The 27,994-nt window shown below is 45.1% G+C and overlaps 3 protein-coding genes and 1 long non-coding RNA gene across 6 annotated transcripts; 1 reads left to right on the forward strand and 3 right to left on the reverse strand.

Moving 5' to 3' along the window:
- Positions 1-3,525: 3,525 nt before the first annotated feature.
- Positions 3,526-5,976, reverse strand: LSM10 (LSM10, U7 small nuclear RNA associated). 2 transcript variants are annotated; one of them, XM_079987988.1, is made up of 2 exons: positions 5,876-5,976; positions 3,526-4,256 (listed from the first exon to the last, which is right to left on the reverse strand). In XM_079987988.1, the coding sequence occupies exon 2, from the start codon at positions 4,234-4,236 to the stop codon at positions 3,865-3,867; it is 372 nt and encodes a 123-aa protein (XP_079844114.1). In that variant the 5' UTR covers positions 4,237-4,256; positions 5,876-5,976; the 3' UTR covers positions 3,526-3,864. The 2 variants fall into 2 exon arrangements, with proteins under 2 accessions (XP_079844114.1, XP_079844113.1); XM_079987987.1 differs by having other exon boundaries at positions 3,526-4,249; positions 5,876-5,956.
- Positions 5,977-6,029: 53 nt separating this feature from the next.
- LOC307222594 lies at positions 6,030-17,187 on the forward strand. The gene is made up of 3 exons (XR_013841807.1): positions 6,030-6,345; positions 6,775-7,025; positions 16,406-17,187. It is a non-coding gene; the product is annotated as an uncharacterized lncRNA (long non-coding RNA).
- On the reverse strand, positions 7,959-19,921 carry OSCP1 (organic solute carrier partner 1). 2 transcript variants are annotated; one of them, XM_079987985.1, is made up of 11 exons: positions 19,691-19,921; positions 17,194-17,223; positions 13,076-13,230; positions 12,539-12,706; positions 11,897-11,977; positions 11,636-11,739; positions 11,207-11,335; positions 11,048-11,117; positions 9,933-10,072; positions 9,424-9,487; positions 7,959-8,537 (listed from the first exon to the last, which is right to left on the reverse strand). In XM_079987985.1, the coding sequence occupies exons 1-11, from the start codon at positions 19,800-19,802 to the stop codon at positions 8,388-8,390; spliced, it is 1,203 nt and encodes a 400-aa protein (XP_079844111.1). In that variant the 5' UTR covers positions 19,803-19,921; the 3' UTR covers positions 7,959-8,387. The 2 variants fall into 2 exon arrangements, with proteins under 2 accessions (XP_079844111.1, XP_079844112.1); XM_079987986.1 differs by lacking the exon at positions 17,194-17,223 and having other exon boundaries at positions 19,691-19,919.
- Positions 19,922-21,714: 1,793 nt separating this feature from the next.
- Positions 21,715-27,959, reverse strand: LOC307222593 (cornifelin-like). Its single transcript, XM_079987992.1, has 4 exons — positions 26,571-27,959; positions 25,455-25,591; positions 22,558-22,678; positions 21,715-21,831 (listed from the first exon to the last, which is right to left on the reverse strand). Exons 1-4 carry the CDS (start codon positions 26,680-26,682, stop codon positions 21,818-21,820), a joined length of 384 nt encoding a protein of 127 aa, XP_079844118.1. The 5' UTR covers positions 26,683-27,959; the 3' UTR covers positions 21,715-21,817.
- Positions 27,960-27,994: the final 35 nt, after the last annotated feature.

Consider the following 27,994-nt stretch of genomic DNA (forward strand, 5'->3'; position numbering starts at 1 on the left):
TCGCTTGCTCCTTATTTGACAGCCTCAAATTGCCATATCTCTTAACTAGAGTTTTTTTTTTTTTTTTTTTAGTGAAAAGCAAGTAACCCAGAGCAACCCTCAGCCACTTTTGTAACTGGTGAGTCATGCTTGGGTGGTGGGGGCAGGAGGGAGAAGGACAAACAGCAGCTCGCTTTCTCTGTCTCAGTTGCGCACTTGCATCATGCAGGCATGACTCACTCTATGGGAGCCTCAACTGCCACTTGTGCAAACAACAGACTCCAGGGAGGTAACAAAAGAGTGTTAGCCTTCCTTAGTACTGCCGGCATTAGGGGAAGTGGGGCTGCAGTCACCAAACCTGACTTGAGCCCTCTGCCAAATTTGGAGAATCTTTCTGCAAACAGCTCTGTGTTCTGGGTGTGCAACTCCCTCCTGCTATCATTGGCAGGGGTGCTCAGCACTGTTTGGAAATAAAGCCAGGCTCTTCCCACACTTTGTCTAGTGCTAACTGAAGTGGATAGAAACCACTTTTTTCTAGAAGTTGTTGCAGCAGCCAAGAATCCTGAATTATGAGCCAGTGGTGGTGCGCTGGTTAGCGTTGGACTAGGACCTGAGAAAGCAGGGTTCGAATCCCCACTCGTTCATGAAGCTCACTGGGTGACCTTGGGCCAGTCACTTACTCTCAACCTAACCTACCTCACAGGGTTGTTGTGGGGATTAAATGAGGAAAGAGAGAATCATGTAAGCACCTTGAGTTCCTTAGAGGAAAAGGTGCAATATAAATGCAATAAATAAAAACATATGCCACGTGTGCAGTCTGAGTAGAGACCCACAAAATATATGTAGCTGCAAGCAAAAAGTCGGGAGATGGTTCAGTATATCCAAACTAGTTAGCATAGCAAATATGGAGCACACAGAATTCCATGGCCCTCATTGGCTCCTTAATGTGATGTTGCCAAGATGCCACTTTTTTGTTACCAGACAGACACACCAACATGTGCCAGGCAGCCTCTACACAGCCTTTGATTCGCTTTGTAACCTTGCACCTGCTCCATCAGGTGAAGGGGATGTGTTAATATTTCCTGCAGTACAGATGAGTCACGTGCATGAAATGGGGTGAAAGTGTAGCTGTGGGGCCCACATTGCTGCAGCATTTAGCACACATTAAGATGGACGTGGGTGGTGCTGTGGGTTAAACCACAGAGCCTAGGACTTGCCAATCAGAAGGTTGGCGGTTTGAATCCCCGTGACGGGGTGAGCTCCTGTTGCTCGGTCCCTGCTCCTGCCAACCTAGCAGTTCGAAAGCACGTCAAAGTGCAAGTAGATAAATAGGTACCGCTCCGGCGGGAAGGTAAACGGCATTTCCGTGTGCTGCTCTGGTTCACCAGAAGTGGCTTAGTAATGCTGGCCACATGACCCGGAAGCTGTATGCCGGCTCCCTCAGCCAATAAAGCGATGAGCGCCGCAACCCCCGAGTCGTCCGCGACTGGACCTAATGGTCAGGGGTCTCTTTACCTTTACACAAACATTAACTCTTTGGGGCTGTAGATTTTGGGAAGAAAAGCAAAGCTGGTGCAGACAGGCAGGCTGTCTGCTGTGTCCTCAGTGGCCCTGGAAAGCTCTGAATCATCAGCCCAAAGGCATTTAAGTGCAGCTCCTCTCCTGTGCCAGTTACCCCTCAACATGTGCTAGGCAAGTCAGCAGACTTGGCAGGAAGAGCAGCTTTCAATGCCTGCTGGAGGAAGGAGGGGATGCTGCTCTTTCATCTGCCTAGAGAGTAGCTGAACTAAATGGTGTGAAATAACAGGTGGCCTGTTGCCAATATAGTACCTCTTTTGTGGGGAAGGTGGTGGAGAAGCTGCAGAACTGCAAGTGTTCCTGGATGACACTGGTTATCAGGATCCAGGTTTAGGCCTGGTTTTGGGAATGAATTTGCCTTGGTCACCTTGATGGATGACCTGTAATGGGAGAAATAAGGCGATATGTGGCCCTGTTACAATTGCTTGGTATCTCGGCAGCTTTAGATACCATTGGCCAGGGTAACCTACTGGATCACCTGAGTGGGATGGGTAATGAAGACACTATATTAGTGGTTCCACTCATACTTGCTTGGTTGTGTCCAGACAGTAACACTGGGTGGGGGACTGCTCTTTCATATTGTTCTGGCATTGATATACAAAGCCCTGAGCAACTTAGGCCTAACATACCTGAACTGTTATATTCCAGCTTGACCACTGAAATCCAGAGGGGTGATGTTATTTGTGCCCCCATGTTACAGACAGACATTTAGAAACTAGACATTTAGCACCACTGGTCACATAGCCTCTGATGTACCTGCTTACTCTGCGCCTTGGAACCTGACTTCTGTACCAAACTGACTTATGCATTAAAACCTTTGGAAGAAATGGTGTTGAGAGTTCTAGTTCCTCATCCAGCTGAGAGCCAGGACAATCCCCAAGCATTGATTATCCATGGTGCAAACCATTCTCATAACAAAAGAGCCATAGTTAGCAGCAACCTGCCTCATAGTACCTGTTGCCCACTTTGGAGTGGGGCTGCCAGTTCAACTTAAGTAATGCCCATGGGTGAAACGCAAGGGGGAACTGAGCAACAGTTATGGGATGTTAGTAAGGTTGCAGCTGCCCTCCTCCATTATTTTCAGAAGAGAAAGCTTTACAGTCTACACATGTGCTTCTGGCACAAAGAGACGATGCCCAGCAGCTGTATTATGAACTGAATGCACTCTGTCAGATGCAACTTCAGATCAAACAAGAGGATGAGTGAGAGAAGGGCTCAATGACGGGTTTATGCTTTGCAATCCTTGGGCATCTCCTACTGGAAAGATGTGATGCAGCAGAACTAAGAAAGCTCTCTCTGCCCAAAGTTTTGGAAAACCACCACCATTAGTCAGCACTGGGCTAAATCAGAATCCTACAACTCCAATTAGTCCCACCCAGCATGAGCAATAGCCAGGGATGATGTGAAGTGTAGTCCAGCCTCTGGAGGGCACCAGGGTGGAAAAGGCTAGGCAAGATAGACCAAGTTCCTGATACTACTACTACATGTTCATATTGCATTATTGAGGTTCTAGAGCCAGCGTGGTGTAGCGATTTGTGTTGGACTAAAACATGGGGGACCAGGGTTCAAATCCTCACTCAGCCATGACATTGGGCCAGTCACTTCTTCAGCCTAACCTACCTCACAGGGCTGTTGTAGGGATGAAATGGGGGAAGAGAACTGTATTATGTCACCTTGTGCTCCTTGGAGGAAAGGTGAGATATAAATGTATGTATGTATGTATGTATGTATGTATGTATGTAAGTAGGTAGGTAAGTAAGTAAGTAAGTAAGTAAGTAAGTAAATAAATAAAGAGTCAAACTCTTTACAAGGACTGAGTGTTCTCTCATTTGGAATTTAACCTTGGCTCAGCTGCTACTTTTCTCAGCCTGCAAATCCTTGTTAAAGAGGGATGATATGAGGATTTTCAACGTACAAAAAGCTGCTGGTTGGTTTGGTGAGAAACAGTTTGTAAAAGGAAAGTGGATCTTAAAATTTTGTACACAGTTTATTTGGAAAAAAGAGGCTGAAGAAGGTGAAGAGAGTATTAGTCCACAGAAAGCAAGAATCCTATTTGTTGCTAAGGTCAGTTGTATTCAAACTTATTCTTACAAAGAGACCTAATGACCACTTCCCCTTTTCTATAGAAAAGTTTGGTGAACTCTTGAACTCAGGAAGTGCAGCCAGGTAAGGCATCTAGAAAAATCAGGGAGGGTTGTCTACAGGTCACTTCTAATTTCAGTCCAGAAAAATGTGCTTCTTCATCAGGAGTACAAGCAACGTGAGGCTGAGTTTGGGGCACATGGCAAATCCAGGGCACTAGCCTGCTCATTTGTAGCTCTGCTTAAGGAACTCCTTCCTGCCCCTGTCTCGGCCACCAAAAGTGCGAACTCTGTGAATGAGCTGCAGCTGTTTCTCAATGGTGGTCGTGATGTCCATGTCATCAGGGATGTGGACGTAGCGGACGTTCCTTCCCGTCACAAACAGATCATCCAGCCGGGTGGAATGGCCACACCGGTCAGTGAACGTCGCCTCGGCCAGGCGGATGTTCATGAAGGCGTCAACATTGGTGATGCGTCCCAGAGCCATGCTCTCGTCCCGCAGCTCCACAGTGGTGACGTGTCCGTGGAGGCCCTGCAGCAGGATGACAAGGCTGTTCTCCGAGATGGTGCGCTCCTTCACGGAGTGGCTGATCTCCATGGCGTGGCACCACCTGATGGCTGGAACAGAAACAGGAGGAAGAAGAGAGTTCAGTGAGTTAGCCCCATTAATCGCTTTTTCTTGTGCGATATAGAGAACGGGTCTGTGCTTGCTCTGTGCCAACCATGGAAATCAGCTCATGATTTTAAAATCACAGTTCTCGTTTGTTTTGCTTGGAGAGTACACAGGCGAAACCTCAAAACCCAAACTGAGGCTCTGCAGGATCTCTAAAGGCACCTAAGCAAGCTTCAGTACAGAACTCTGTGTGTTGGTTGGCCTCTCCTTAGCAGCCAGGCAGTAAGAATCAAAAGGGGCTGAGCCCATGCTCTATCATCTGTCCCAAAGAATCTGCACATGCCCAGAGGCCAACTGCTCAGCAATCAAACATTCTCACTTGGAAGGAGCAGCAGTAAAATAGCGAGAAAGCTGAATTTCTTCTCTTTCCCATAATGTATTTATGTATACCGTATGTGCTTCAGTGTAAGTTGCTGCAAGACCTGTTTGGTGACAAGCAACTAGTAAGTTTCGTACATAAATGAAAATTAATAAATGGCAGACCTGGTGCCAGGGCACCAGAGAGGAACACTGTTATACTGGGTCCAGACTCGAGCTTTCTTTCTTTCCTTTCTTTCTTTCTTTCTGTGTGTTTTTTAAATTGAATTTAACACTTGTAGAAGGAAAGCGAGGAAGCAAAATGTGTGGGCATTTGAAGCAATCACTATTTGAAGCAATTGCTTTGTGACAGGAGCCTATTCCTGCTTTTCTGTTTTTAGCCAATGAATACAGTCACAGCTGTGACCCATAAGTGCTGTGGGCAAATACATACACAGAGAAGAACCCTCAAACTTGGAAGCCTTTAAAAAAAAGGATTGGGCAAATCAGCGGAGAAGGCAGTTGGTGCTTCCTACCCATGATGGAGGCCAGGCTCTGCCTCCACAGCCTGAGGCAGATGTGTTTCTTAACGCCAGCTGCTGGAAACAACAGGAGGGGTGTGTGTGCTGCTATTGCCCTCCGGTCCTGCTCTGGGGTTTTCCCATTGGGGGTATCTGTTTGGCTACTGTGAGATGAGGACACTGGGCTAGATTGGCCCCCTATGTCTCAATCTAGCTGCAGCCAGGCTGTACTGATCTTCTTCTGTAAAACAACTTCCAAGTGGCCCAAAGAGTCCCTCTCCCCAAGGAGGTGGCCTTCTAGTGGGGAAGAGGGCCCGATCCATTCATGGGGCCTGCTGGGCCGCAGGAAATCCTGTGGGCGCAGAAAGCAAGGAGGCAGGCAAGAGAAGCAGACCCAGGGACTCATGATAGGGGTCCCCAGCATGAGCTGCCCGGCATTGGTGTAGCCAAGGGGGGCAGGTAGGGGCAGCTGCCCCCTTCAATAAAAATAAATGAAAATACATGGGGGGGGGCAGAACCTCTGTTAGCTAACAAATGGCCTGACCCCCCACCCCAACAAAAATCCTGGCTACGCCCATGCGCCCTAGGCCTGCTCCTGGCTGCCTAACTCTCGCTCTGTCTCGCTCTCCGGCCTTTTGCTCCGCTGCCAAAGCCAGGGAAGGGGAAAGGGCAGCTCGTGGCGGCTCCTGACCCGGATCGGGTCCCGTTCAGAAGAGGCGCGCGCAGCGGAGGCTCCGCTCGCCTACCTGTCTTGGATCTCCCGCCTCCTCGCCCAGCGCAAAAGCAGAAGCACGCGTGCGCAATCGATAGGGGGCTTAATCAAAGAGACTTCGCTCCTCATTCGCCGATTCTAAGCCCAACCGGAAGAAAGTGGAGCAGCCCCATTGGCTAGAATGGAAGTAAAGGCGGGGCTCGAAGTGGGGGAGGAGAAAGCTGGCTTGTGATTGCTCCGTTGCTTCCGCCCGCAGCTGGTGCGCTCGGAGATTCGCTTTCCGCCCTGAAAGTGACGCGAAGAAGCCACCTAAAAGCTGGAGAGGTTGTAGTTTCGGCGGTGTCGATGGGCTCCTTTGCTCCAGCTCAAAGCCGCCTTAACTCTCAACTAAGCATGCTCAGAATTGCCGGTATCCGGGTGTGATTTTACGAATCACAGTAACATCAGGCTGCAATTCATTATTTTGGAGCAACCCTTGTTAAGCAGGGTAATGCTTCCTGCCCGGTAAACATGGATATGATTTAGTTAACTACACATGACGAGCTGTGTGTTAAGCTGCATTTTTCAAATTTAAAATGTTTTAAATAAACACATATAGTTTTTATACACTATTCTTTAATGGTAGTAATGGATTTATAATTAGCTTATAATAAAAGTAGAACTATCTTCTCTAATAAGCAGCTTTTGTTATGTGCAAATAGGCTAGATCTAGTTCACCAGAAGCGGCTTAGTCATGCTGGCCACATGACCTGGAAGCTTTCTGCGGGCAAACACTGGCTCCCTTAGCCTATAGAGCGAGATGAGCACGCAACCCCCGAGTTGTGCGCGACTGGACCTAACAGTCAGAGGTACCTTTACCTTAGTTAGAATCTATTTGGGAGTCCTATGCAAACTCACTTAAGAGACTCATCAACCATTTTACCAAACCTGCAGGCAGTTCCATCAGCCTGATGACGAACATCCTGGGTCAGGACGTCGCCAGCACTCCATGCATTAGCACTGGTGATCACACGCTTGAGATGGTAGACTGTTTTGTCTATCCGGATTTCACCATAACCAGCAGCCTCCATCAGTGCTGAGCTAGACAAGCATATTGGCAACACAGCTACGACAATGTGATGCTAACATCCCATACCAAGATAAAGGTCTACCATACTTGTGTGTTGAGCACGCTGCTTATGGAAGTGAGTCATGGGCAACTTAGAATTGTCAGGAGCGACTCCTCAACGCCTTACATGTGTGCTGTGACAGGAAGCTTTTGGGTATCATCAGGGACGTGCTCTATGGGAAAATGGCTTCAGGCACCAGGCCTGTTGGCCAACCAACTCTGTGTTACGAAAGATGTCTGCAAACGTGACATGAAGGCTGGCAGCATTAACCCCACTGTGTGGGAATACCTTGCAGTACACTGGAGTGCCTGGAGATAGTCAGGTTGTGTATCCATAGCAGTGACCAGAGGAGGAAAGACCACTGGGAAGAGTGTAGAGAGAAGAAACGCCATAGTGTATCTGCACCAGCACCACCAGATGCCTTCGTCTGACCCAGCTACAACAAAATGACTCTCTTGTATTAGTCTCAACAGCCACCGCAGGTGCTGCAACCATCCAATAGATTAGCTTCACCCCCCAAAGGCACACTCCTTCACTGTCTCCTGAGACAGATGGATGCCAACAACAATACTTAAACCATGCTGTCCCACAATCAGAATTGTGGCTGCTGTGCCTTTTACAGCTGCAAAAGCAGCAGAAATTCATCAGTGGGAGAGGCATCTAGGGCAGCCTTCACAAATCTGGTGCCCTTCAGATGCTGTTGGACTACAACTTCCACCAGCCCCAGTTGTAGTTCAGCAACACCTGGAGGGCACCAGGCTGATATAGGGAAATAAACAGTGGCAACTCTAGTAAGAGTGTTGTTTCTCTCCTCTGTCAATGTATGTCTACGGGGATTTTCAGAGCTTGCAATCCTCTACACACTTACTGGGAGGAAACCCTACTGAACAGAGGGGGATTTGCTTATGAGTAAACTTCTGGACTTGGCATGTGAGGCGGTGGGTTATCACAGGGCAGGTGGGGTGGAGAGAGCCTTAAAAGGTAAGTGATAAAAAAAGCAAAAGGACATCTTGTTTCTGGTCTTTATTGCTGCAACTAAAAAGACCTTGGTTGCAACCCCATTAAAAACTTGGTCCCCATAAACAAAATGAAGGAACTGGTCTTTCTGCTCGTGTTATAACACACTCACAAACTTAACTAGTGATATAACACAGTTTGGACCTTTAATTGGGAAGCCTATAGAGGGAATCTGTGTATGCATACAGGACATAAATGCCCACTTTCTTTCCAGATGCTCCAGCTTGTAACTCTGGGAGGCACAATCTTATTAGCACAGGAATGCAGCTGCTATTTGACCATGACCCCATTTCACCAAAGCCAGAGACAGAATTGGTCAAACACATCTAAGCAACATCCAGCCTTAGTGACCCAACAAAAATGGATGACCTTGGTAACTGCTCTGTTCTACAAGAGGCTGGCAGCCAGGTGCTCTCCTCCTCAAGATGGGAGAGACTTGCATTCATGCTCAGCATCCAGCTCATCCATCATTGCCAACAAGTCAGCACCCTTGCTGATCCTCTCCTTTGGTTCTTCTGCGACCTCGAACTCTCCCATGATGCGAGCCAGCTCCTCATTCCGTTGAGGGTCCTATTTAAAAGAGTCCAATTGGTTCTACTTATGGGAGAACATAAATCATAAATTTGACAATTCAATACTTTATTTTCAGTAACCAGCTTTAAAAAATCAATTTAACCTCAGTTGCCAGAAGCAACAAAACAGTATAGTTTTGATTTTAAGAGCATCAAAATGTTCCTCTGAAAATCAAAAGGAGCTTTGACTGCTGTGAGGGCAGCAAAGAGCATTCTTGGTTTTCAAACACCAAGTTCCAGGTACATAACACACACCTCATATGAAACTCACTACCACAAGATGTGGCAATGGCTACTGGTCAAGTTGGCTTCAAGGGGACTAGACAGTTTTTATGATTATCAATAATAAATATTAAAAGCAAAAAGAAGGAAACTAGACAAATTTATCAAAAAGCGCAAGTTCTCACTGGTTCCATGGAACTTGTGTTTTCAAAGGCAGCACACCATCTAAGATGCAGGCAACAAAGATCACTAGAGTGCTTTTGTTTTGCCAGGTTCTGACCAGACACTGTTCGAAACAGTATGCTAGGATAGAGAGGCTCATGTACAGATTCAGCAAGGTTTTTCTCAGTTATATTCACAGAATGTGGTGGTTTCTCTCCCCCACACTCCCCATGTGTTATCTTCTTTTCATCTTTAATGCAGGCTGATCAGGCAGAAGAGAGATTCTGCCATGCAGTCAAGAATTCTGCGAAACTCAAATGCTTGCATGCCCAACTAAAATTACCTCCCCCCGTCCCAAGTTCCTTACCTATTTTATTTTCTGGAAGTAACATAGCAACAAACATCAATAACAATACACTTCACCAAATGCACATTCATTTAGTTCGAAAACTATTCAGCTTACTCTCGAAATGAGAGGCTAGGGGGCAATGACTGCATACCTTGTCTGCTTGTATGTTGATAACTTGATACAATAATTCCTCTGGGCGGGTCAGTGCAGCATGTCTCGAGGAAAAGAATAAAGAGCTGTCACAGAATTGTAGAGTTGGAAGGTGAGATGAGAGTCATCTAGTCCAACCCTCTGTGATGAAGGAATCTCAACTAAACCAGCCATGATTAAATGCTATTCATTTGCAGATAGAATGCTACAAATGCAATCTGTTTGGTAAGCTGTAATGCCTCTAGCAGCTTTTCACATATCTCACTTGTTTGAATTTTTAATGAATAGCAGTTCCCTGACAATTGCTCCCCATTGCTGCATCTGATGAGCCTTTTCTGCAGTACTGGTACTAATTAAAGAAGGTTCTGCAGCAAAGGTTCCCAAAAGGAAGGGGGGGGTGTCATGCAAGGGCTTCAGTACGTGCCTCTCACCCACGGATTGATTCAACTAGATGGCTGAACGGCCAACTCTCACCCACACCACCAATAAAGCAAGTGAGACTGATCATACTCTTCCTCCTCATCTGTGGTGAAGAGATTCAGCCGGAAACCAGCCTCGTTGCCAAGGGGCTTCTTGATGTCCAGGCTTCCCATGAGTCTGGCCAAGAAGTTCAGCTCTTCTTTAGCGAGAGGGTTTGGAGCAGTATTCTCCTACATGGAACAAGAGTGGGTCTGTTACACAGAGAGGCAACCAATGGCAGTATTGGAAGAGCTTTGTTCACAAGGGTTGTGGCCTCCTAGCACTATAAAAGCTGCAACAAAGTGGTCTGCTGGGGGCTCTGGCATCTTGGTTGAAAGCAGCTTTGCAACTGACATTTTTGAAATTGGGACATAAAAGAGCATACTGTATATGGTTGTAGCCGAGTATGTTCTGGCATGGAAATTAATGTGCCTGAGATAGGCATGATTGTTGATTTCAATGAGCCTTCTTTGAGTATGATTAGCATTGGATACAACTTATGCACATATCATAAAATAACGTCTAGAATAATCTATAAAGCCAGCTCATTGCTCCAGAGGTTATCAGTTATCTCCACAGAATTAATGGCAGCAACATGCAACTTACAGAATATGAATTACTGGGAGTTATTTTGGTGTGAAACTCATAATTAAGTGGACATCTAAATCTCTCTCTTTCACTCTGGAGATCACTGGGACGAGATGTTTATGTGTGGCCTTGGCTCAAAGTACTCTCTGCCCACAATAGTCTCTCAGCCCTCAATGCTCTTAAGCAAAAACCTACACTGGCTTATAGAAGTTGCATTCAGCAACAGACACAACCTGATCAAAAGAAAAGACCAGAAAAAACAAACTCCAGGTTGAAAAGATATGATAAAGGATGCTCTGTCTGAGAAAAAGGGCATACAGAGAGAAGGACTGATTATATTACTAAAGGATACAGGATCCTAATCTGAAACAGAAAACATTTAGGTAGTAAAGTGGTTTTCTGCACAGCACTACTTAAGAGCAGCCCTCTCCAACATGGCGTCCTTCAGATATTTTGGACTACAAATCTCACAACCCCTAATCACTGGCTGTTTGGAGCGTTGGGAATTGTAATCCAAGAACATCTGGAGGCACCAAGTTGGGAAAGGTTGATTAAGAAGGTTGACTAAAGATACTGACCTTTACACGAGATGCCAAATTTTTGGCTGCCCCCGACATGTCTGTCTCTACAGGCCGACTGATGCTGTATCTAGAGGCAATTGGTAAAGGCTTATAGTAGACACAAAGGAAAACTGCAGAGCCCCCAACTGAAATGTGGCTTTGCATTTCATGGCTTACATGTTTGTTCCCAATTTGATTACTCTGTCTCCATAGAGGTCGAATGAGCCTTCTCGATATGGAAGCTGGTAATTTCCACCACTGACGAACTCAGTCCTCTTAATTTCATCCCCTTTACTGTTGAAAAGTCTGAAAAATGCAATATTGATGCACTGTGGTGACTTCTAGTGCTTTTGTGAACAAGGAAGAATAACCCTCTGTCTCACAGAACAGCTGGGAGAGTTAATAAAGGGGAATTTGCTGGCCTAAGGTAGTACACATACACTCTTTCCTCTACCCCCAGCAGGTTTGTCTCAGTCAGATGACCCATACAGCCTGCCACTAGGGATTCTCCTTAAGATTGGGATAGATGGTTAATTAGGTGCAGCTCATCTATCTAGTGGCTACATGGAAAAAGCAGGGTGCAAGGTAGAGAGGTCTAAGATTCACCTGATGAGCCCTGGAACCTCTGTTCCCCAAGGAACTGGACCAGACGTTGGCAGTACAAAATGCCCATTTGAGTTCTGTACTTTATCTTTGAGGAGGATGGAAACCTGTGGAGGAAGCACAAAACTTTGTAAAGTGGTCTTGCTTAGAAAGAATTTCTGCCCAAGACCTTCTTATTCCTGTATCACATCATGCAACTTCACCCAGGGATCCTTGCTCTTCTATCACAAGCTCCTGATGTGTAAAAATGAAAAAGCCACCCACCCTGATGTGTATGTCCTGGAAGAAGATGAGCAATGTCTGCCGGATGAGCTGAAGTTCGCCAGCAGAGAGAGAGCCGTATGTCTGCGGAAGAAAATCAGAATAAATCCTTGCTGCTGCTTTAGCATTATTCAAGTGTATGATTCACATGGATGTTTAAGTGCATACTCATAGCTGTGGGCAGAAAATTATTTCCATTTTGGTGACAGGCAACTGAGAAAGAGCAACTTTCCCTGAGGACACCCCAGTGGTTATTTAGTTGCTGTTGGGATTTTAAACCAGATCTCCCAGATTCAAGTAAGCTTCAATAGAAATCTAACCCCCAGTAAAACATGCTTCTTTTATGAAATCATGAATCCATTTCAAAACTTTTGTTACTTTTTGAATATTATTAATATCAGTACTGCAACACTGATATAACCCTGGTAACGAGACATGCTTGCATTGTATTTTACTCAGTTGTCTTATTTCTGCTTTCACTGGTGAAATCTCCAGACTTACAGTGCAGCAGCTTGAAGGGAGAGCACACTACACAGTAGAAAACCAATATGAGGGCATGCTCCAATATGTTTTGCCTTCGTATCATTTCCCCCCGTAATTGTACATACATTTGAATGGAATCTAAAAGGTATGGTGTGCTCTTACATCAATGAGTTTCCTAAAGGTTGCATCAACCTGGGCCAGAGTTTTGGGTGCTTCATAAATGAAATCTTTGATAGCATCCAGGTGGTTGAAAGTGATGAGTAAAATGTCTTTGGGCCGAGGGCAGAGTAGAACTTGGTACTTGAATGCCATGGTCATTAGATCGTAGAGCTACAAAGTAAGGAAACTGGAATTAGTTAAATCACAGAGCCCAGGCTGAGCCTTATTAGATATTAATCAGCTGTCTTCTTGTGCAGTTGGCTGGATTTTATTCTGTGAGCTACCCTAATAGGAGCCTGTGCTTGGTTAGACCTGTCTTGATATTGCTCTAGTTGTCACTGCTGTTTCATCGCCTTCAGCTCCCTTGTCTACCTAAGCTGCCATTCTCCCCTGATTCAGCTGTCACTTTCCTTTATCCCCTAATTTTTCCTGAATGTTACGTGTGAGAATCCTAGTTCCATTTAATGACAGCACTTGTTGACAAAGAGTTACCTGAATTCCCCATAAGACATTGGGGGAAACAGAAAGGTTCATCCTCACCTTATCCATACTGGGTGCATTCAGTCTCATGATTGAGGCATGAACCAGACGCTCAAAAACTGTCCTCAGGGCCTTTCTTGAATAGAGCTCCTGCGGCTTAAACAGCTCGTCCATAAACTTTTTATTGAATATACCCCCTATGATGTCATTCATAACTGAAAAGACAAAAGATTCAAATGTATCACAAATGGATCGGCTTTGCTTTTGTTTCACAGGAAGACACAGACAGTTATAGCTGAGGAGGGACTTGCAAAGGCCACTCTCCAATTGAAACACACCATGCCCCACAAATGTCTTCTGTGCGAAGCTGTGATCCTCTCCAAATCCCCTTCAGTTCAAGGAAACTTGCACAGAAGCCATTCCCAGCCTTTGTTACCAGTGACTTCTCCAGTGCTGGTAGATATACAGGATCTGGAAACGGTTTCTTTTCTTAGTAATGAGACACGGTTGCCCTCCTTGAAACTACTGTTTCCAAATTCAATAAATTCCAAGAGTAGAACAGCAGATTGTGATAATCTGAAACAATTCGTCTTCTTTTGCATTTGCAGACTGCATCCATTCTTTTTCTTCTGCAAACATTTTATAGAGGCTCCCGAATCCATGGTAAGTAATTTGAGGTAGAAGAGAATCACAACACCCTGTCCCCCATTGTTTAATCATTTGCAGTTGGGCTGATAACCACAACCAAATACTGAGAAGTACATAAAATGATTGAAATAATATTCAGATGCAGTGGTCACGGTTACTATTGCCAGAGGTACTACACCAGTAATATTCAAGCACTAGATGTTATTTCTTTTACACTCAATACCCAGTAGTTGTGCAGGCAGAGTTGGCTACAAAGAATCTCTCATGAACTATAGTAGGTATCCCTACTGCTAAGAAAATGATATTTGGCCATGTATATAAGTCTTGAACATTGGAGAGAATCACTGTAAAAACCAGTCTTAGAAATGACTGTGTACCTATGTACAGAGAAAAGGTTAAAATATTTCACCAAAATGTCAAAATTCTCCATTTATCAACTCCAGATCTTAGGTGCCTGGGATCTCCCTAGTCAAGCTGAAATTAAATACAGTTTCCTGTATGGGTCCTAGCTGCTACAGAAACCATATTCATGTGGACACCAATAAAGTCTGAGTAAACCAATAAAGGTTTAGATCCTGATCTGTTGCCCAGTACTGTCCCTTCCACACACACACCCTGGTGGAAGTGGACAAAGGCAAAGTCTTCTGGTTGTCTATGCCTTCACTGGAAGTTTTTAAACAGAGGTTGGATGGGCCATCTGCCAGGGACTTTTAGAAGTGATTCCTGCATTGCAGGGGGCTGGCCTAAATGACCCTTGGGGTCCTTTCCAACTCTATGATTCTGAGATTCTATGCCCAGTCACAAAGTCTTTTCTAGCTCCCATTTTCATTCTCCATTGTGCTAAGTAACAGCAGTTGTTCAATCTAGTATCCAGCAGGTGTTGCTAAGCACAGAGAGACTAGGATGGATAAGCAGAGCTTTTAGTGATGCAATTCTCTCTTGACCCGCTCCAATGCAATCCTTAACAAAGCTGTAGTAAACTCTCCTTCAGTGTATGCTTCTAAAGAGATTTGACAGAGTTCTGCTTCTGTGCTTCTCTGTCAGCCCCAGCCAGGAAAATTCTCTAGTAGTTTGGAATTGGACAGAAACATGATCACACCAAATAGTGACCTCTGACATTTTGCACTGTATTCGTGTAACTGAATGAGATAGTACATTGCATCACTGTCCCAAAATATAAGTCACTAGGGGTGGTAGAAGATTAGGATGCTTACCAGCCAGTTTTCCTCTCAACCCTCAGGGTGGCACAGGGTGTTTGGTGCCAGGTGAGTGACTAAACTTTGGGTTGGTAAATGAAAGTGGAGAAATCCTGCATTGCTCTACGATCCACACCAGAATCCTGTGGTGGAATTGCTTCTTTTCTTTTCTCTTTCACTCCTAAACAGTTTGGTTTATTAAGCCACCACCAATTAAGACTACCTAGTACAGTCGCTATACACAGCATTTAGGGTAGCTATTAGCCATAGGTGGTTAACACTTCCTCCATACCAAATCCACTGGTCTGGCCTCCTGTGACACATAGGCAAATGCAGGTGGGCTAAAATTCAGCCACTAAACAGCATTTTAAAAAACCACAGACTCCCTCGTTCCCTCATTTACCTACAGACTGCTATGCATCTGAGCAATAGAAACAGAGATCTTGTAGCATTTGGGGATTATGTTTGGTTACACAGTTTACTTGGGGGGGGGGAAACATACCTGGTGGTTTCTTCAGCTCAACCCACTCAATACCTGGAGTGGGTTGAGCTGAAGCATGATGCAGAACAGCATGATGCACTCTAAAGATATGCAATAATGCCATACTAAAGCATCAGTAAATTTTGGGATTTAATGAGGAAAGTTGTGGATTAAAAGACATAGTTCAAGGCAGAGAACTGGTGACTAATTCTGCAGTACAGCAGGAAGAGAGCAAGAACCACGGGATACACTCTGCCTGCATACTGCTCATAGTATGCTTGTACAGCTGCTCCTTTGCCAACAGGGATGTTCAGCAATCAGTTGAACTACTACCTAAGATGAAGTTTCCAATAAGTTTTTTCCCCAAGGCACTAGTGAATTATTTTTATGTTTCAGGATCATTCCTGCCTGTTTTTAAAATGCAGAAAGCCCTAGTCAAGCATTCACTTGTTCGTCAATTACACCTGCTACAGAAGTGTTGATGCAGCCAGGAACACTATGCAGCTCTGTGTATGTACAACATGCCACTAAAATGCTGTCAGTCAAAATTTTAGTCATTAATCAGTCAGGTTTTTACAGGAGTTCACCATCATTAGAGGTTCCGCTTTGAGGTTTCATTTACAATCGGTATATAAATTTTGTTAGAGCAATAAAATAAAACCACTGCAATCAACACACAGAAGGACTGTAGGCAGTTCATAGGCTTTAAAAGCACATCCTAATACATATGTGCACTATGACAGTCTATTGCATTTATGGTTTGTTCTTAGTTCCTGTGCAGCTATAGCAAAATCTTTCAACTCTGTATGTTGCCTGTTTCATTTAGACAGACAGCAGATGACGGTTGTGGTGGTTGATGGGTTAAAAAAAAAAGACTTGGTCAATTGACTAATCCAATATTGTTAAATGATGGTCAAGTATTTTCAAAGCATTAATATTAAAGCAAGACAGTCATCAACCGATTTGAAACTCATACTAATTACAACAAAATTGGACAACTTTTACTTTAAAAAGGGGAATGAATGATTTATTTTTAATACATATTTTTTTTGGCTTCTTCTCCAGAAACTGAGGGCAGTCTGCCCATCCCTCAGTGTGTTCTCACAACAGACCTGTGTGTGACTTAACCACAATCGCCTAATAACTTTCTTGGCTGAGTGAGGATCTGAATCTGGGTCTTCCTAGTCCTAGTTTGACACTTTACTCATCAATGACTGCTTCTGCTCCTGTTTGCAACTGCCTGTTGAAGAAGGTAGCCTGTTTTGATGTGGAGTTTGTCACTAGCAAGCAACCCTCGTGCCTGCCCCGGCTAACAAATGATAACCTAATCAAATAAAAAAAAATGACAAGTTGCCATATTCACAATGGTATTCTTGAAATATTTGATAATATGTGACCAGAGTCAAATAACAGGCAATCTATCTTGCAAGCAGAAGGTCCCAGGTTCAATCCCCCATCTCCATGTAGGGCTGGGAGAGACTCCTGCCTGAAATTCTGGAGAGCTGCTGCCAGTCAGTGAGGACAATACTGAGCTAGATGAACCATAGTCTGACTCTGTATAAGGCAGCTTCCCAGGTTCCTAACAGTTGCCTAGCATGCCAACACTACTATAAGTTACTTAAACTAAAGTCATAAGAATTGACCAACAAGGGTTCAATGAATTTCTTCCAGGATTTGCTATAAATGTGGTACATAATGTTGTCAGTTACCCGAGCTCCATAAATATAATGCTGCTGGTCTGAAGGGATCTTCCAATAGTATCCCAGAAGATACTGTGTATGCATAGTTTGGAATCTCAGTGGAAAAAAAAACCAAAAAGCTCTTTGTGCAGGGGGCTAAAAATGTTACAGTACCTCGTCTCCTGTCCACATCAGTCCATTCATCTACACGAAGCATAAAACAGAAAAAATGACGGGTCAAGTACTAAGAACAATAAACTGACAAGCAGGATGAAAGAGGGGAAACAAGTAAAAAAGAATCCAACAGTATTTAGTACCCTGCTGTATTAGAGCTGCAAAGCAAAGGAGAGGAGAGCTTTCAACTAATATTTTAAAGTGGCAAAAAAAAAAAAAAAAAAGCCACAATGTGTGGAGGGTAGGGGTGATATACAGGCATTATAAAAATGGACCTACGACACTTCTGTAATCTCACTCCACACATTGTGGGGGGAAGAGGCTTATTTTCCCAGCATAAAATTTGGTGAAAAGGCAAAGTATTGCAACAGCTGCACAGCCTTGATGTGGAACATTCACTTCAAACAAATGAGATACAACAGAATTAATTGCACTAACTGCTCAAAATGACTGTGCTGACTGCCGAGCATCCTCAGATCCACATAGATGAGTTACTGTGCTAGAGCAACTCCAATACTTCTGAGCAAATGTAACCTGTTCAAAGCCATTGCCCCATACCTAAGTCTGCAGGGTAGAAAAAAAAATGATACATGCATGCTGGATCACCAAGAACGTAACAAGATTTGTTTCCCACCTTTCCTCTTGAGTTCAGCCACTTGTCCAGTAAGCTGTATGATGAATTGAACTCATGCTATTTACCAGCCCAAGATTTAAACACATGCATATCAGTAGCTTGGAATTTTAAGTGTTTCTGCAGTAGAATTAGTATACTATAGGATTTGATGCTGGTGCCTAGAGAACAGAAATCTTTTTCTAGTCCTGTTCACCTGCATCTGAATGTCAACCATGACTTACATTATTATTTTTTCTTTCACATTTCCTTTCAATGGTCTGTTTCTAGTACAGCATGCCCTCAACCTATATGAGGGTTATGTTCCAGGAATCACACCTAAAGTCAAAATCATGTATAGTCAAAATATATTGGGTACAATGGCAGGTGGGATTGCCAAAGACCTTTTTCCTGGATGCCTGTCCCCTTCTTTATTTTTATCCCCCCCAAGTGTGTAAAGCTGAATGCGCATAAGTTAAATTTGTGTAAGTTGTGGGTACCTTGTACATCAGGAGCAACATTCACCTTTCAATGCTAGCCCTATATGCTCATGCCCAAGAAGAAGCAAAGCTATTCTTCAAGTACCTAGGAAGCAGATCAGACAAACCTTCCCCCCCCCCCCACCTAGAAATGGTGGGGCGATTGTCCATGAAAGATGCTGTTCTTCCAAAATGCTCTGAGGGACTCCAAAGTGTAGCATGACTGCAGCTTCAAGTGGGAGGGAAGGGTCTTGACATGTTCACTAATGGGTAGTGGCATACTATGGCAAAGGAAATTGTGGAATCCTGCAAAGGACTTATTTCTAGAGAATTCCATTAGAATGCTAAACATTTCCAGCATTCAGCTCACCATGTGGAAATATTCTCCCCTCTCAATGTTCCCAAGTACTACTAATGTGGCAATGTCTTCAGAAATGTTGATCCTAACAAGGTTACCAGTCACTTTAAGACATAGAACTTAAAACTGTCTGCACAAGTTGTCATTCAGATATGGTGGCAGAACATTATAAAGGCTGTTTAACATTCAACATCATTTTATTATTGTATAAAGATGCCTGGTCAGAATATTGTAAGTCACCCAGGAGGTTGTAATCTGTGACAGGGGGAAGTACATTCCTCTGATCAGGTGTACTTGGATTTGCTTACCTCAACAGGCATTGGGAAATGTACATCCCTCCTCAAGAGGTCTGGCCAACACGAGAACTGGCCTTCTCTGCAGTGGCTTCCTGCCTGTGGAATGCTCTCCCCAGGGAAGTGCGCCTGGCACCTTCATTATACACCTTTAGGCGCCAGGCAAAAACGTTCCTTTTTAAGCAGGTCTTTGGTTGATCTGATTGATATCCTTTGCCTTTTTAAAATGTGGCCCTTTTTTGGGGGGGGGGGAGTGTTTTTATTTTGATTACATATTTTGTGGTTTTTATGTTGATCTTTCCTGTGAACCGCCATGAGACCTCCGGGTATAGGGTGGTATATAAATTCAAAGAATAATAATAATAAAGACCCACGTTGTAAGTGGGCAAGATACAAATCACACTAATGTGTGCAAAGCCTTCCCTAAGTTGGTGCCCTCCAGATGTTTGGGGCTACAACTCTCATTGGGCCCAGCACCATTCGGTCGTAGTCGAAAACATCTGGACGAGACTCACGTTCGGGAAGGCAGCAGATGCGCGTTGCCAAAAAATGTTCCTCACAGCTTCGGGCAGCGTGTCTTTCACCCTCGTCGTGGCACTCGCCCCTCCCACCCCGAATAGCCGTTATGAGCAACTCAATCACACCAGCCCCCTCCCCCACCCCGTTAAATGACACCCTCGCCCCGCGTTGTAGCCGGAGAGGAAAGGTGTGTGTGGGTGTGAGAGAGAGCGCGGTATAGGCGGGGCCCCTCCCAGACCTTGGCGCGCCTTGTCTCCCGGGATGCTTTGCGCGCGCAGCCGCTGGTCCACGATGTAGAGCATCTCCCCGCCCAGGTTGAGGACGAGCAACGGCAGCGTCCTCAGCGACATGGCCGCGGGACCCGCACTCGGCCGGGCTTCTGTCCAGGAGACAAGCTGTGGCTGCGACTCGGATTGCGGCGGCGGCTGCTACGACGGCAGCGGCCCCGTTGCCTGGACAACGCCACCGCCAATCGGAAGGCTGCTTGCTGGCAGGTCTCGTCTCCTTTTAAAAGCGGATCTTAGGTCTCCGCCCACAACTTCCCTAGATGGGCATACGGCCCGCCGTCTCATCCTCTTTCCCGCCCTCTCATCCTCTGGCCTATAATCGAGACGGAGTCGGATGTTAATAGGATGAGCTTTTTATTGGCGCATGCGCAGCTCAGGATGCAGTGTCCAGTTCTGGCCCCGCAGGTCTGAAACACACAAGGAAAGTGGGGAAGTAATAATAATAATAATAATAATAATAATAATAATAATAATAAATAATTTATTATTTATATCTCGCCTATTTAGAAGCTTCAGGCGAATTGGCAAAAATGACCGGGAAAATCAGAGATCAAGAGGACCATAAATTTACTAAAGAATGGGGATTTTTTTTAACTTACTTGAAAGAGTAAACAATTGAAAACCTTGGCAGGATTTTGCAAACACTTGCAATGAAGCGAGAATTATGATAAAAAGTGAGTTTGAAGAAATATGGAGAATATGATACAATGCAGTTTGAAAAGAATACCTGGGGAAACCATGGAGGGGTGGAGGGAAGTTCAGGGATTCTGAGAATCCTATTTGTAAACTGATTGTGATTTGTGTATGATGCCAAATGCTAAAAGTGAAAATGAATAAAAAAACTTTTTAAAATAAAAAAAATAGAAGTGTCATGTGAGGGAACGGGCGAGGCTAAGCATGACCGCTCTTGGTTCTAGTCACAGCCCTAAGGCTCCTGGGAAGGAGAAAGTCGTTGCCATTTGCAGCCTGATCCCCACATGCGTTCTTCAGGGGGTTTCATACGCTAAATACATTTAGTGACACAAACACACAACTGACAAGGTGCAAAAGTCAGGCCTGGCTCCGCCTTCTTGCCTCAATCAGTGAAGTTCCCTTCCAAATGCATAGCTACCTGCATCCCTTGTTCTTTTACTCAAATTGTGGGCCATCACTGAAAAGACCCCGTCTCTAATGCCCACCAACGAAATTGATCTGGCAGGTGAAGACATGAACATGGCCCCTGAGGCAGATTCTTGATGCCCAGGCAGGCTCATGGAGCTTAGGCTACAAATGTGCAAATGTGAAAGAGAGAGAGAAACTTTTATTCACTTTCTCCAGCCTGGATAGCTCAGTTGGTTAGACCGTGGTGCTGATAACACCAAGGTTGCAGGTTCGATCCCTGTATGGACCAGCTGACTATTCCTGCATTGCAGGGGGTTGGACTAGATGATCCTCAGGGTCCCTTCCAACTCTACAGTTCTATGATTCACAGTGTGGATAATTTTATAAACCTATCATGTGTATCTCCTTTTTCCCTCCTAAATTGCAAAAGTTTTACAATTTAAGCAACTATCAGAATTTAAACAGTGTGATTTCCCTGCTGCAGCACTAACCAATTGCAAGTGGACTCAAATACAGTTGTACCTTGGATCTCAAACGCCTTGGCTCCTGAACAAATTGGGTCCTGAACAATCGAAACCCGGAAGTGAGTGTTCCGGTTTTCGAATGTTCTTTTGGAACCCAAACGTCTGATGCGGGTTCTACGGCTTTCGATTGGCTGCAGAAGTTTCCTGCAGCCAATCAGAAGCCGTGCTTTGGTTTCCGAATGTTTTGGAAGTTGAACGGACTTCCGGAATGGATTCTGTTCGACTTCCAAGGTACGAGTGTATTCCCTTTAGGCATCTGACAGAAAGCTGTGCTTAGAGATCATCAGAGTCCGACAGAATTTTTATCTTGGAGGGGGAAAACGTTGGTGCTCCTTTTCCATCAAACCCACCTTTGTACCTCCATTTCCTTATTTATTCAGAGAGCGGGTGTGCACTTCACGGCCCATGCGGCACAACTCACACAGGCCACAAAGACACATTGACATGGCATCCCTAAAAACAGTGCCCTGTATGATTCAAACAAAGAAAAGAGATTTAATGAGACATAGCACCTCAAATCTGGAATGCATTTTTGCTCCACATACACTCCTTCAAGCCTTGCACACAGGCAGGTCTTTAGAAACATACAATGAGCCAGTGGACAGGATCAGCTTAATGTGGGCATGAGGAGCATGCAGGTGTCATATTCTGGCTAAGATGCTGAGGCAGTCCCTTGGAATCTCATCTCTCAGAATCAGAATCAGATATGATAATACTTTCCAGCCTCACATGACTGTTGTAAGGATCACAAGAAAATGTACATGATGCCCTTTGGGTGTTCTGAAGCATTATAATACTAAATATTAATAACATGAAAATCAGATCATGCACAGGAGAAAGTTATACCCAATACATTTGTTTAAAAATGGTATCCTCCCTTCTTCCAAGAAGTTCACATTGACATTTTGCTGCACAACCATCCTATGAGGTAGGCTAGGATGAAAAATAGCAAATTATCCATAGCTACCCATAAAGCTTCATAGCCCAGCAGGGATTTGAAAGAGGGCAACATGCTACAGTACTTGAGTGTGTTCATAGTGACCATTGACTGCTGGACAAGCCACTATTTCTATAGGGTTTGCACTTAACTACTGGAAGTTTGGGGTTCTAGCACCACTTTACTCCTGTTTCCCTTGAAAGAGTCAGTTCATATGGTTCAGGAGTAGCGTGGGCTGTCTGGTGAAAACAGTTACCTAGTGTGTTGTGGGCTCCTAAGAGAGGAAGAGTGAGATAGGAGATAAAGAAATGTCTTCCTCTGCCTTCAGTCAAAACAGAGACAGGGATCGCTATTTTCAATAAACCCTGCTGAAGCGCCTATATGGAAAAAAAAAATCAAAGATGACATACTTCACAGCTTATACTACAGCTTTTGAAAAAGAGTCCAAACATCTATAAACGTCAGGCGAGCATTGAACCAAATTGCTCACACTATACAATGGAAGAATGAATTGTTCAGCAAAAGAGAGAAGAGGTGAGAATGCTTTGTAGGTGGCAAGGAGAAGTCCAACCCAATGAAAAATCAATATTGTCCTCCTTGCCAATTTCCACCACCACCGAGATATGAAGCTATTTAACCAGGACCTGTTCTTCTGTTCTGCTTGTTGCACTCACCACAGCACTTCTAACTCCCTCTGCAACATGACAAAGGCTTTTGTAATGCTACCACTTGGATGGAATGAAAGACAACCTGGGATGTTGAGAAAAAGCTGGAAATAGTTATCTGTGGTGTTGCAAAAGCAACAGAAATAATGTCTGCTCTGTTTTGTAATGAAACAAGGCAGTTCCAGTCCTCGGAACAAACTGTTCCCTGCTGTTTGTGTTCAAATTGCTAGAGAAGATATGGTGCAATTTATCACCTAGAATTATTATAGAGTTGGAAGGGACCATGAGGGTCATCTAGTCCAACCCCATTCAATACACGAATCGCAACTAAAGCATCCATGACAGATGGTCATCCAACCTCTGCTTAAAAACATCTGTTGAAGCAGCCTAGAATAGCATCAGCATTAACTTTCCCCCCTCATTGATGCCTTGCTCCATAAGATTATTCATTCCTCTCCCAGCCAACTCTGATAAAGGTAGAGGATTTGGGGAGAGGAGAAGCAGTGAAACTCAGTGGTAGAGCATCTTCTTTGCATGCAAAAGTCCCAGGTTCAATCCCCAGCAACTCCAGGTAGGGCTGGGAATGTCTTCAGCCTGAAGCCCTGTACAGCAGCTGCCAGTCAGTGTAGACAGTACTAAGCTAGATGGACTCAATGGTCAGACTCAGTATAAGGCAGCTTCCTATGTTCCTAAGAGACAGAGTTTGCAAAACAGAGGAGTAATCCCTCATTTGCATGGTACCTCTCTGCTGCTATCTGCCCTTGATAGAGGATATTAAGGGGTGGCCCCTCCCTGAGTCCCAGGTTCTTTCTCTTTGTCCTTTCCCTCCTCTCTTATTTAAATCTTTCATTTTTAAAGAAAGCATTGTTTACCACAAGGGTGGGAACACGTTGCCCTCCATATGTTGTTGCACAACAACTCTCATCATCCCTAACCGCTAGCCATGCTGACTGGGTCTGATAGGAGTTGGAGTCCAACAACATCTGGAGGGCCACAGCCAGGGCTGTCTTAAGCATATCTGGTGCTGTGGTGCAAAGATCCCTCTGGCGCCCCCCCCCCCCCCCATTTCCCAGAGTTGGGGAAACTCTGGGGACCCCAGAGTTGTTGACCTTTTTTTTTAGGGAGCTGACACCATGCTTACACATTATCTTTAACAAGCCCTTAAAACAAAATAAAAGGAAAAGGCAGAAGAAAATGTAATGAAGTCCTCAATTCTAAAGCAAGGCTCATTCAAGACTCAGCAGTTCTTCTAATTCATCCTCATGATTCAAATCACCACATATCAAAAAGTTAAAGCAATCACCAGTTTGTTGTTCTTTAAATAAATTGATAAGGACACAGAGAATGAAGTTCCCGAAACAATTTGTGTTGAAGTACAAAGCTGACGTTTTCAAATATTGTGGGGGGTGGGGTGGGGTGGGGGTGGGTGTAAAGCAGTGACATCCTGAACCTAAAAAGGACCCAAAACTTGGGTAAAATGGCTGCAGCCCTAACTGCACTTACCTGAGAGTAAGCCCTGCTGAATCTAATAGGACCGTAAAACCCGCCCCCGTCTTTAAAGGACTTTTTATTGGTGTTTGTTTGTTTTTAACCACTAACTGCATGGAGAGCACACTCTCCAGTCCATCCTTACCTCCGAACTGAGTCCTAATGCTAGTGCGCCCCCCCCCCAGCTTTCCCCTCCCACTGCCCCAATTCTGAATGAATCTGTCCTCCACCTTTTTCCTGGATGGAAGGGGTGGAGGGCCCCGACATTCTCAGCGTCCTTCCCCCTCCCTGTCCTCCCCGCCCGCTGTGCTGCTCGAGGCTCACTTGCCACGCAGGCTTCCTCAGCAGTCCCGCTACTGCCGTGGGGCAGGCAGGAGGGAGAAGGGTGCTGCGTAGCTTTGCGTGGCACCGCCGCTGCCTCCTCTCCCAGACAGGAAGCGAGAGAGCGCAGCTGGCCGTAGGAAGAGCCCTGCTGCCCAGCATGCCCTCGCAGCTGTTCCCGGTCGGTCCCAGACTCCTGCTGCTGGGTGCCCCTGATGGGCTGGCCCCGTGGCGCAGGGTGCCACTAACCCTAATGGGTAAGATGGCCCTGGCTGCAGCTGCCCCACCTCTGGCTTAAAGGGTAGTTGGGCACCCTAAGTGCAGCATGGTTTAAACCCACCCACCCACCATCTCAATTTGTGCTCTGAGTCTTTTAAGAACCTGGCAATGCCCTTGTATCCAAGGGAAGAGAGGGAAGGTGACAGCAAAGGCCAGCAAGCAACTAATTGTCCCAAGCATCACTCTGTCGCATAGAGGGCTGCATTTATCTCAGGAACTCACCACTCCCCTGCTGTAGAGGACTACAAACAAGTTGTGTAGAAATAAATCATTTCTTGGATGATGCACATTTCATCTGTTTCTTTCACTCTCCAGACCCCTGCTGATCAATGAGTAAGAACACATCTACTGGGGGAACAGACTGTACAACACCACAAAATGTGATGGAGGAAAGTGTTACCGGAATGCCATAGGAGAGCCGCATGTGAGTCCGCAGTGCTGTCAAGCCGCCAGGCACCAGTCCGAGGCAACAGTTCTCCCCGTATTTGCGTGACACGTAACAGGCCAGGATTGCCGGGCAGAGAAGCCCAACACAACCTGCCCAAATGAAACACACAGGTGAGGAGGTAAACATCAATGAAAGGGAATCAATAACCCTAACCCTGCCCTTCTTAAAATATAATTCCTGCTAACTATACTTTTTGCACAGATCGTCCCCTGTGCGGTTCCTTCATGGTTAAGGGTTAGACAGCAGGTGTGCACACAAACACTCAGACCAGTTCACAAACATAAACTTTAATAGTCCTTAAAATTAAGGAGAGAATAACTGTCTGTGAAAGCCAAGTGAAGGAAGAAACCAGCAAGCTGAACATCTCTTGATTTTAAAAGAATATCACACATTTTTATGCTGTTAGATTTGGGTACAGGAACCGAACATCCCACGCTCCTGCAAACCAAAACAGCCACATAAATAAAGGGTCACTCTAAGACCTACACTGAGGTTGCCCTGGATCCAAAGACCCATGGAACTAGATCTGAGCACTAAGGGGGCACTGGTCTTGCACTTCTTGAGAACCCCCTCCCTCCATGCCATAAGGCAAAGGCTTCCAAAGGCAGTTGTCAGGTATAGGAGGGATTTTGCCACTCAAAGAAAATGGTAAAAGTTCCCTTGGGCACAGCGTAAGGAACTGGGCATCTCAACATCTGCAAGCAAAATGTTTTCTGTATTTTGCAATTGCTTCATGAATCCCCTCAATTGTTAATTTTTTTATTGCATTTCTATTCCACCTTTTTCTCCAAGGAACTCAAGGTCATGGGCATGGCTTTCCATGCATTCCGAATTTAAAGAACCCCACAACTTAGCTTCTCTTCACAAAGAGCCTTGAGGTACAACGGCTGCAGGTCTGCATTGTAACAGGTGGCAAGTTTTAAACACATTAACCTGGAAGCAACACTGGGAATCATCTGGGAAATATGTTAAGGAGGGGAGTCAGTCTACAATAGCCCACAGCAGCTTTCTTCCATCTTATATAAAATTGATCTCCACAGGCTAAAATACAGCCAGACGTTTACTTACACATGGGGCAGTCTGAACAGCAGTCATACCTCCCACTGCTCCAGCTGCCTTCTGAGGACTGGGTCAAAGGTGAGACTGTGGCAACCGGCTGGCAGGTCACAGGCTGGGACATAGCTAGAGCTAAGGCCACTGGCGGCTCAGAAACCACCTCAAAAAGGCAAATCTGAATGGCAGCGACAAATGTTTTGCAAGCGGTGCTTAAAGGCAAACTCAAGTCTTCAATTCCTTGTGGTCAGGCCACTTGTGTATTTGAGCAATGGGGAAATGCTAAGCAGGAAGCAGAGGACTGCAAGGCCTGGTGAAGTAAGAATAGAAATGTAACCCCCCCCCCTTTTTTAGTGGTGAGACTTTGTTCAGGAGGTTGTTCACTCTGTCGTGGTGTCTTCACCCCCCTCTTCAGGTAAAAAGGCTGAAAGATTGGTTTACAGAAATCAGTAATAAGATTGTCAGCTGAGGGCAATCTGGGACATGACACAAAATGGAAAAGAAATTGGAGGAAGGAGGAGAAACACAAACTCAGGCACTTCTTAGTTACAAAGGCCAGCAGACATGGAAATAGTTCAAGGCAAGGAGGCACCCAAAGTTGCTGGTTTCTCAGCTGACCCTATTTGTTCATAGCATTAAATAATATTAGAATTGTAGAGTTGGAAGAAACTCTGAGGGTCATCTAGTCCAAACCCCTGGAATGCAGGAATCGCAACTAAAACATCAATGACAGATGGCTATCCAACCTCTGCTTAAAGACTACCAGTGAAGGAGTCCGTTCCACTGCAGGTCTCCCCAGTCTTATATCCGCGTAGCTGGTTCTTCCTGCTTAAGTGTAGAACCTGACATTTGACCCTATTAAAATTCATTGTTAGTTTGTTCCAGTTCTCCAATCTGTTAAGGTCATATTGAATCTTGATTGTATCTTCTGCTGCATCAGCTACCCCTCCCGGATTGATGTCATCTGCAAATTTGACGAGCATCCTCTCAATTCCTTCATCCAAGTACATCACTGGTAGATGGTAGGCCAGACCCTTGGTCTTTGCTACAAAGACTGGGAGTGATATTGATACTGTGGGTTATGATTGGTGCTTTAGGGTGGTGACGGCTAGTCAACTGTAGGGTTGGTAGCCCCTGGAGACCTACAGAATTTGCTCAGGTTCCTCAGTGCTCTGGTTGGAAGGCTGTGGAATGGTGGGATGAAAAGTGTTGTCACAGTCGCTGCTCATGGCCTTCTATGGCACTGCAGGAAGCCCAGACTGCACCTTGTTTGCAGGGGAGCTCCAGGCAATGGAACAGGCAGATCAGCAGCTTGAGCACAAGTAGTGTGTCTCACAGCAACAGCCATGACAGGAGTGAAAGCGTATGTTTGTGCTACCAAAAGAATCACTCCAGCACCCTCTTCTTCTTCTTTGGCGATCACTCGCAGCCGGGTAAGA

Source organism: Podarcis cretensis (genome assembly GCF_951804945.1).
Source record: "Podarcis cretensis genome assembly, chromosome: 8".
Taxonomy (NCBI): Eukaryota; Metazoa; Chordata; class Lepidosauria; order Squamata; family Lacertidae; genus Podarcis; species Podarcis cretensis.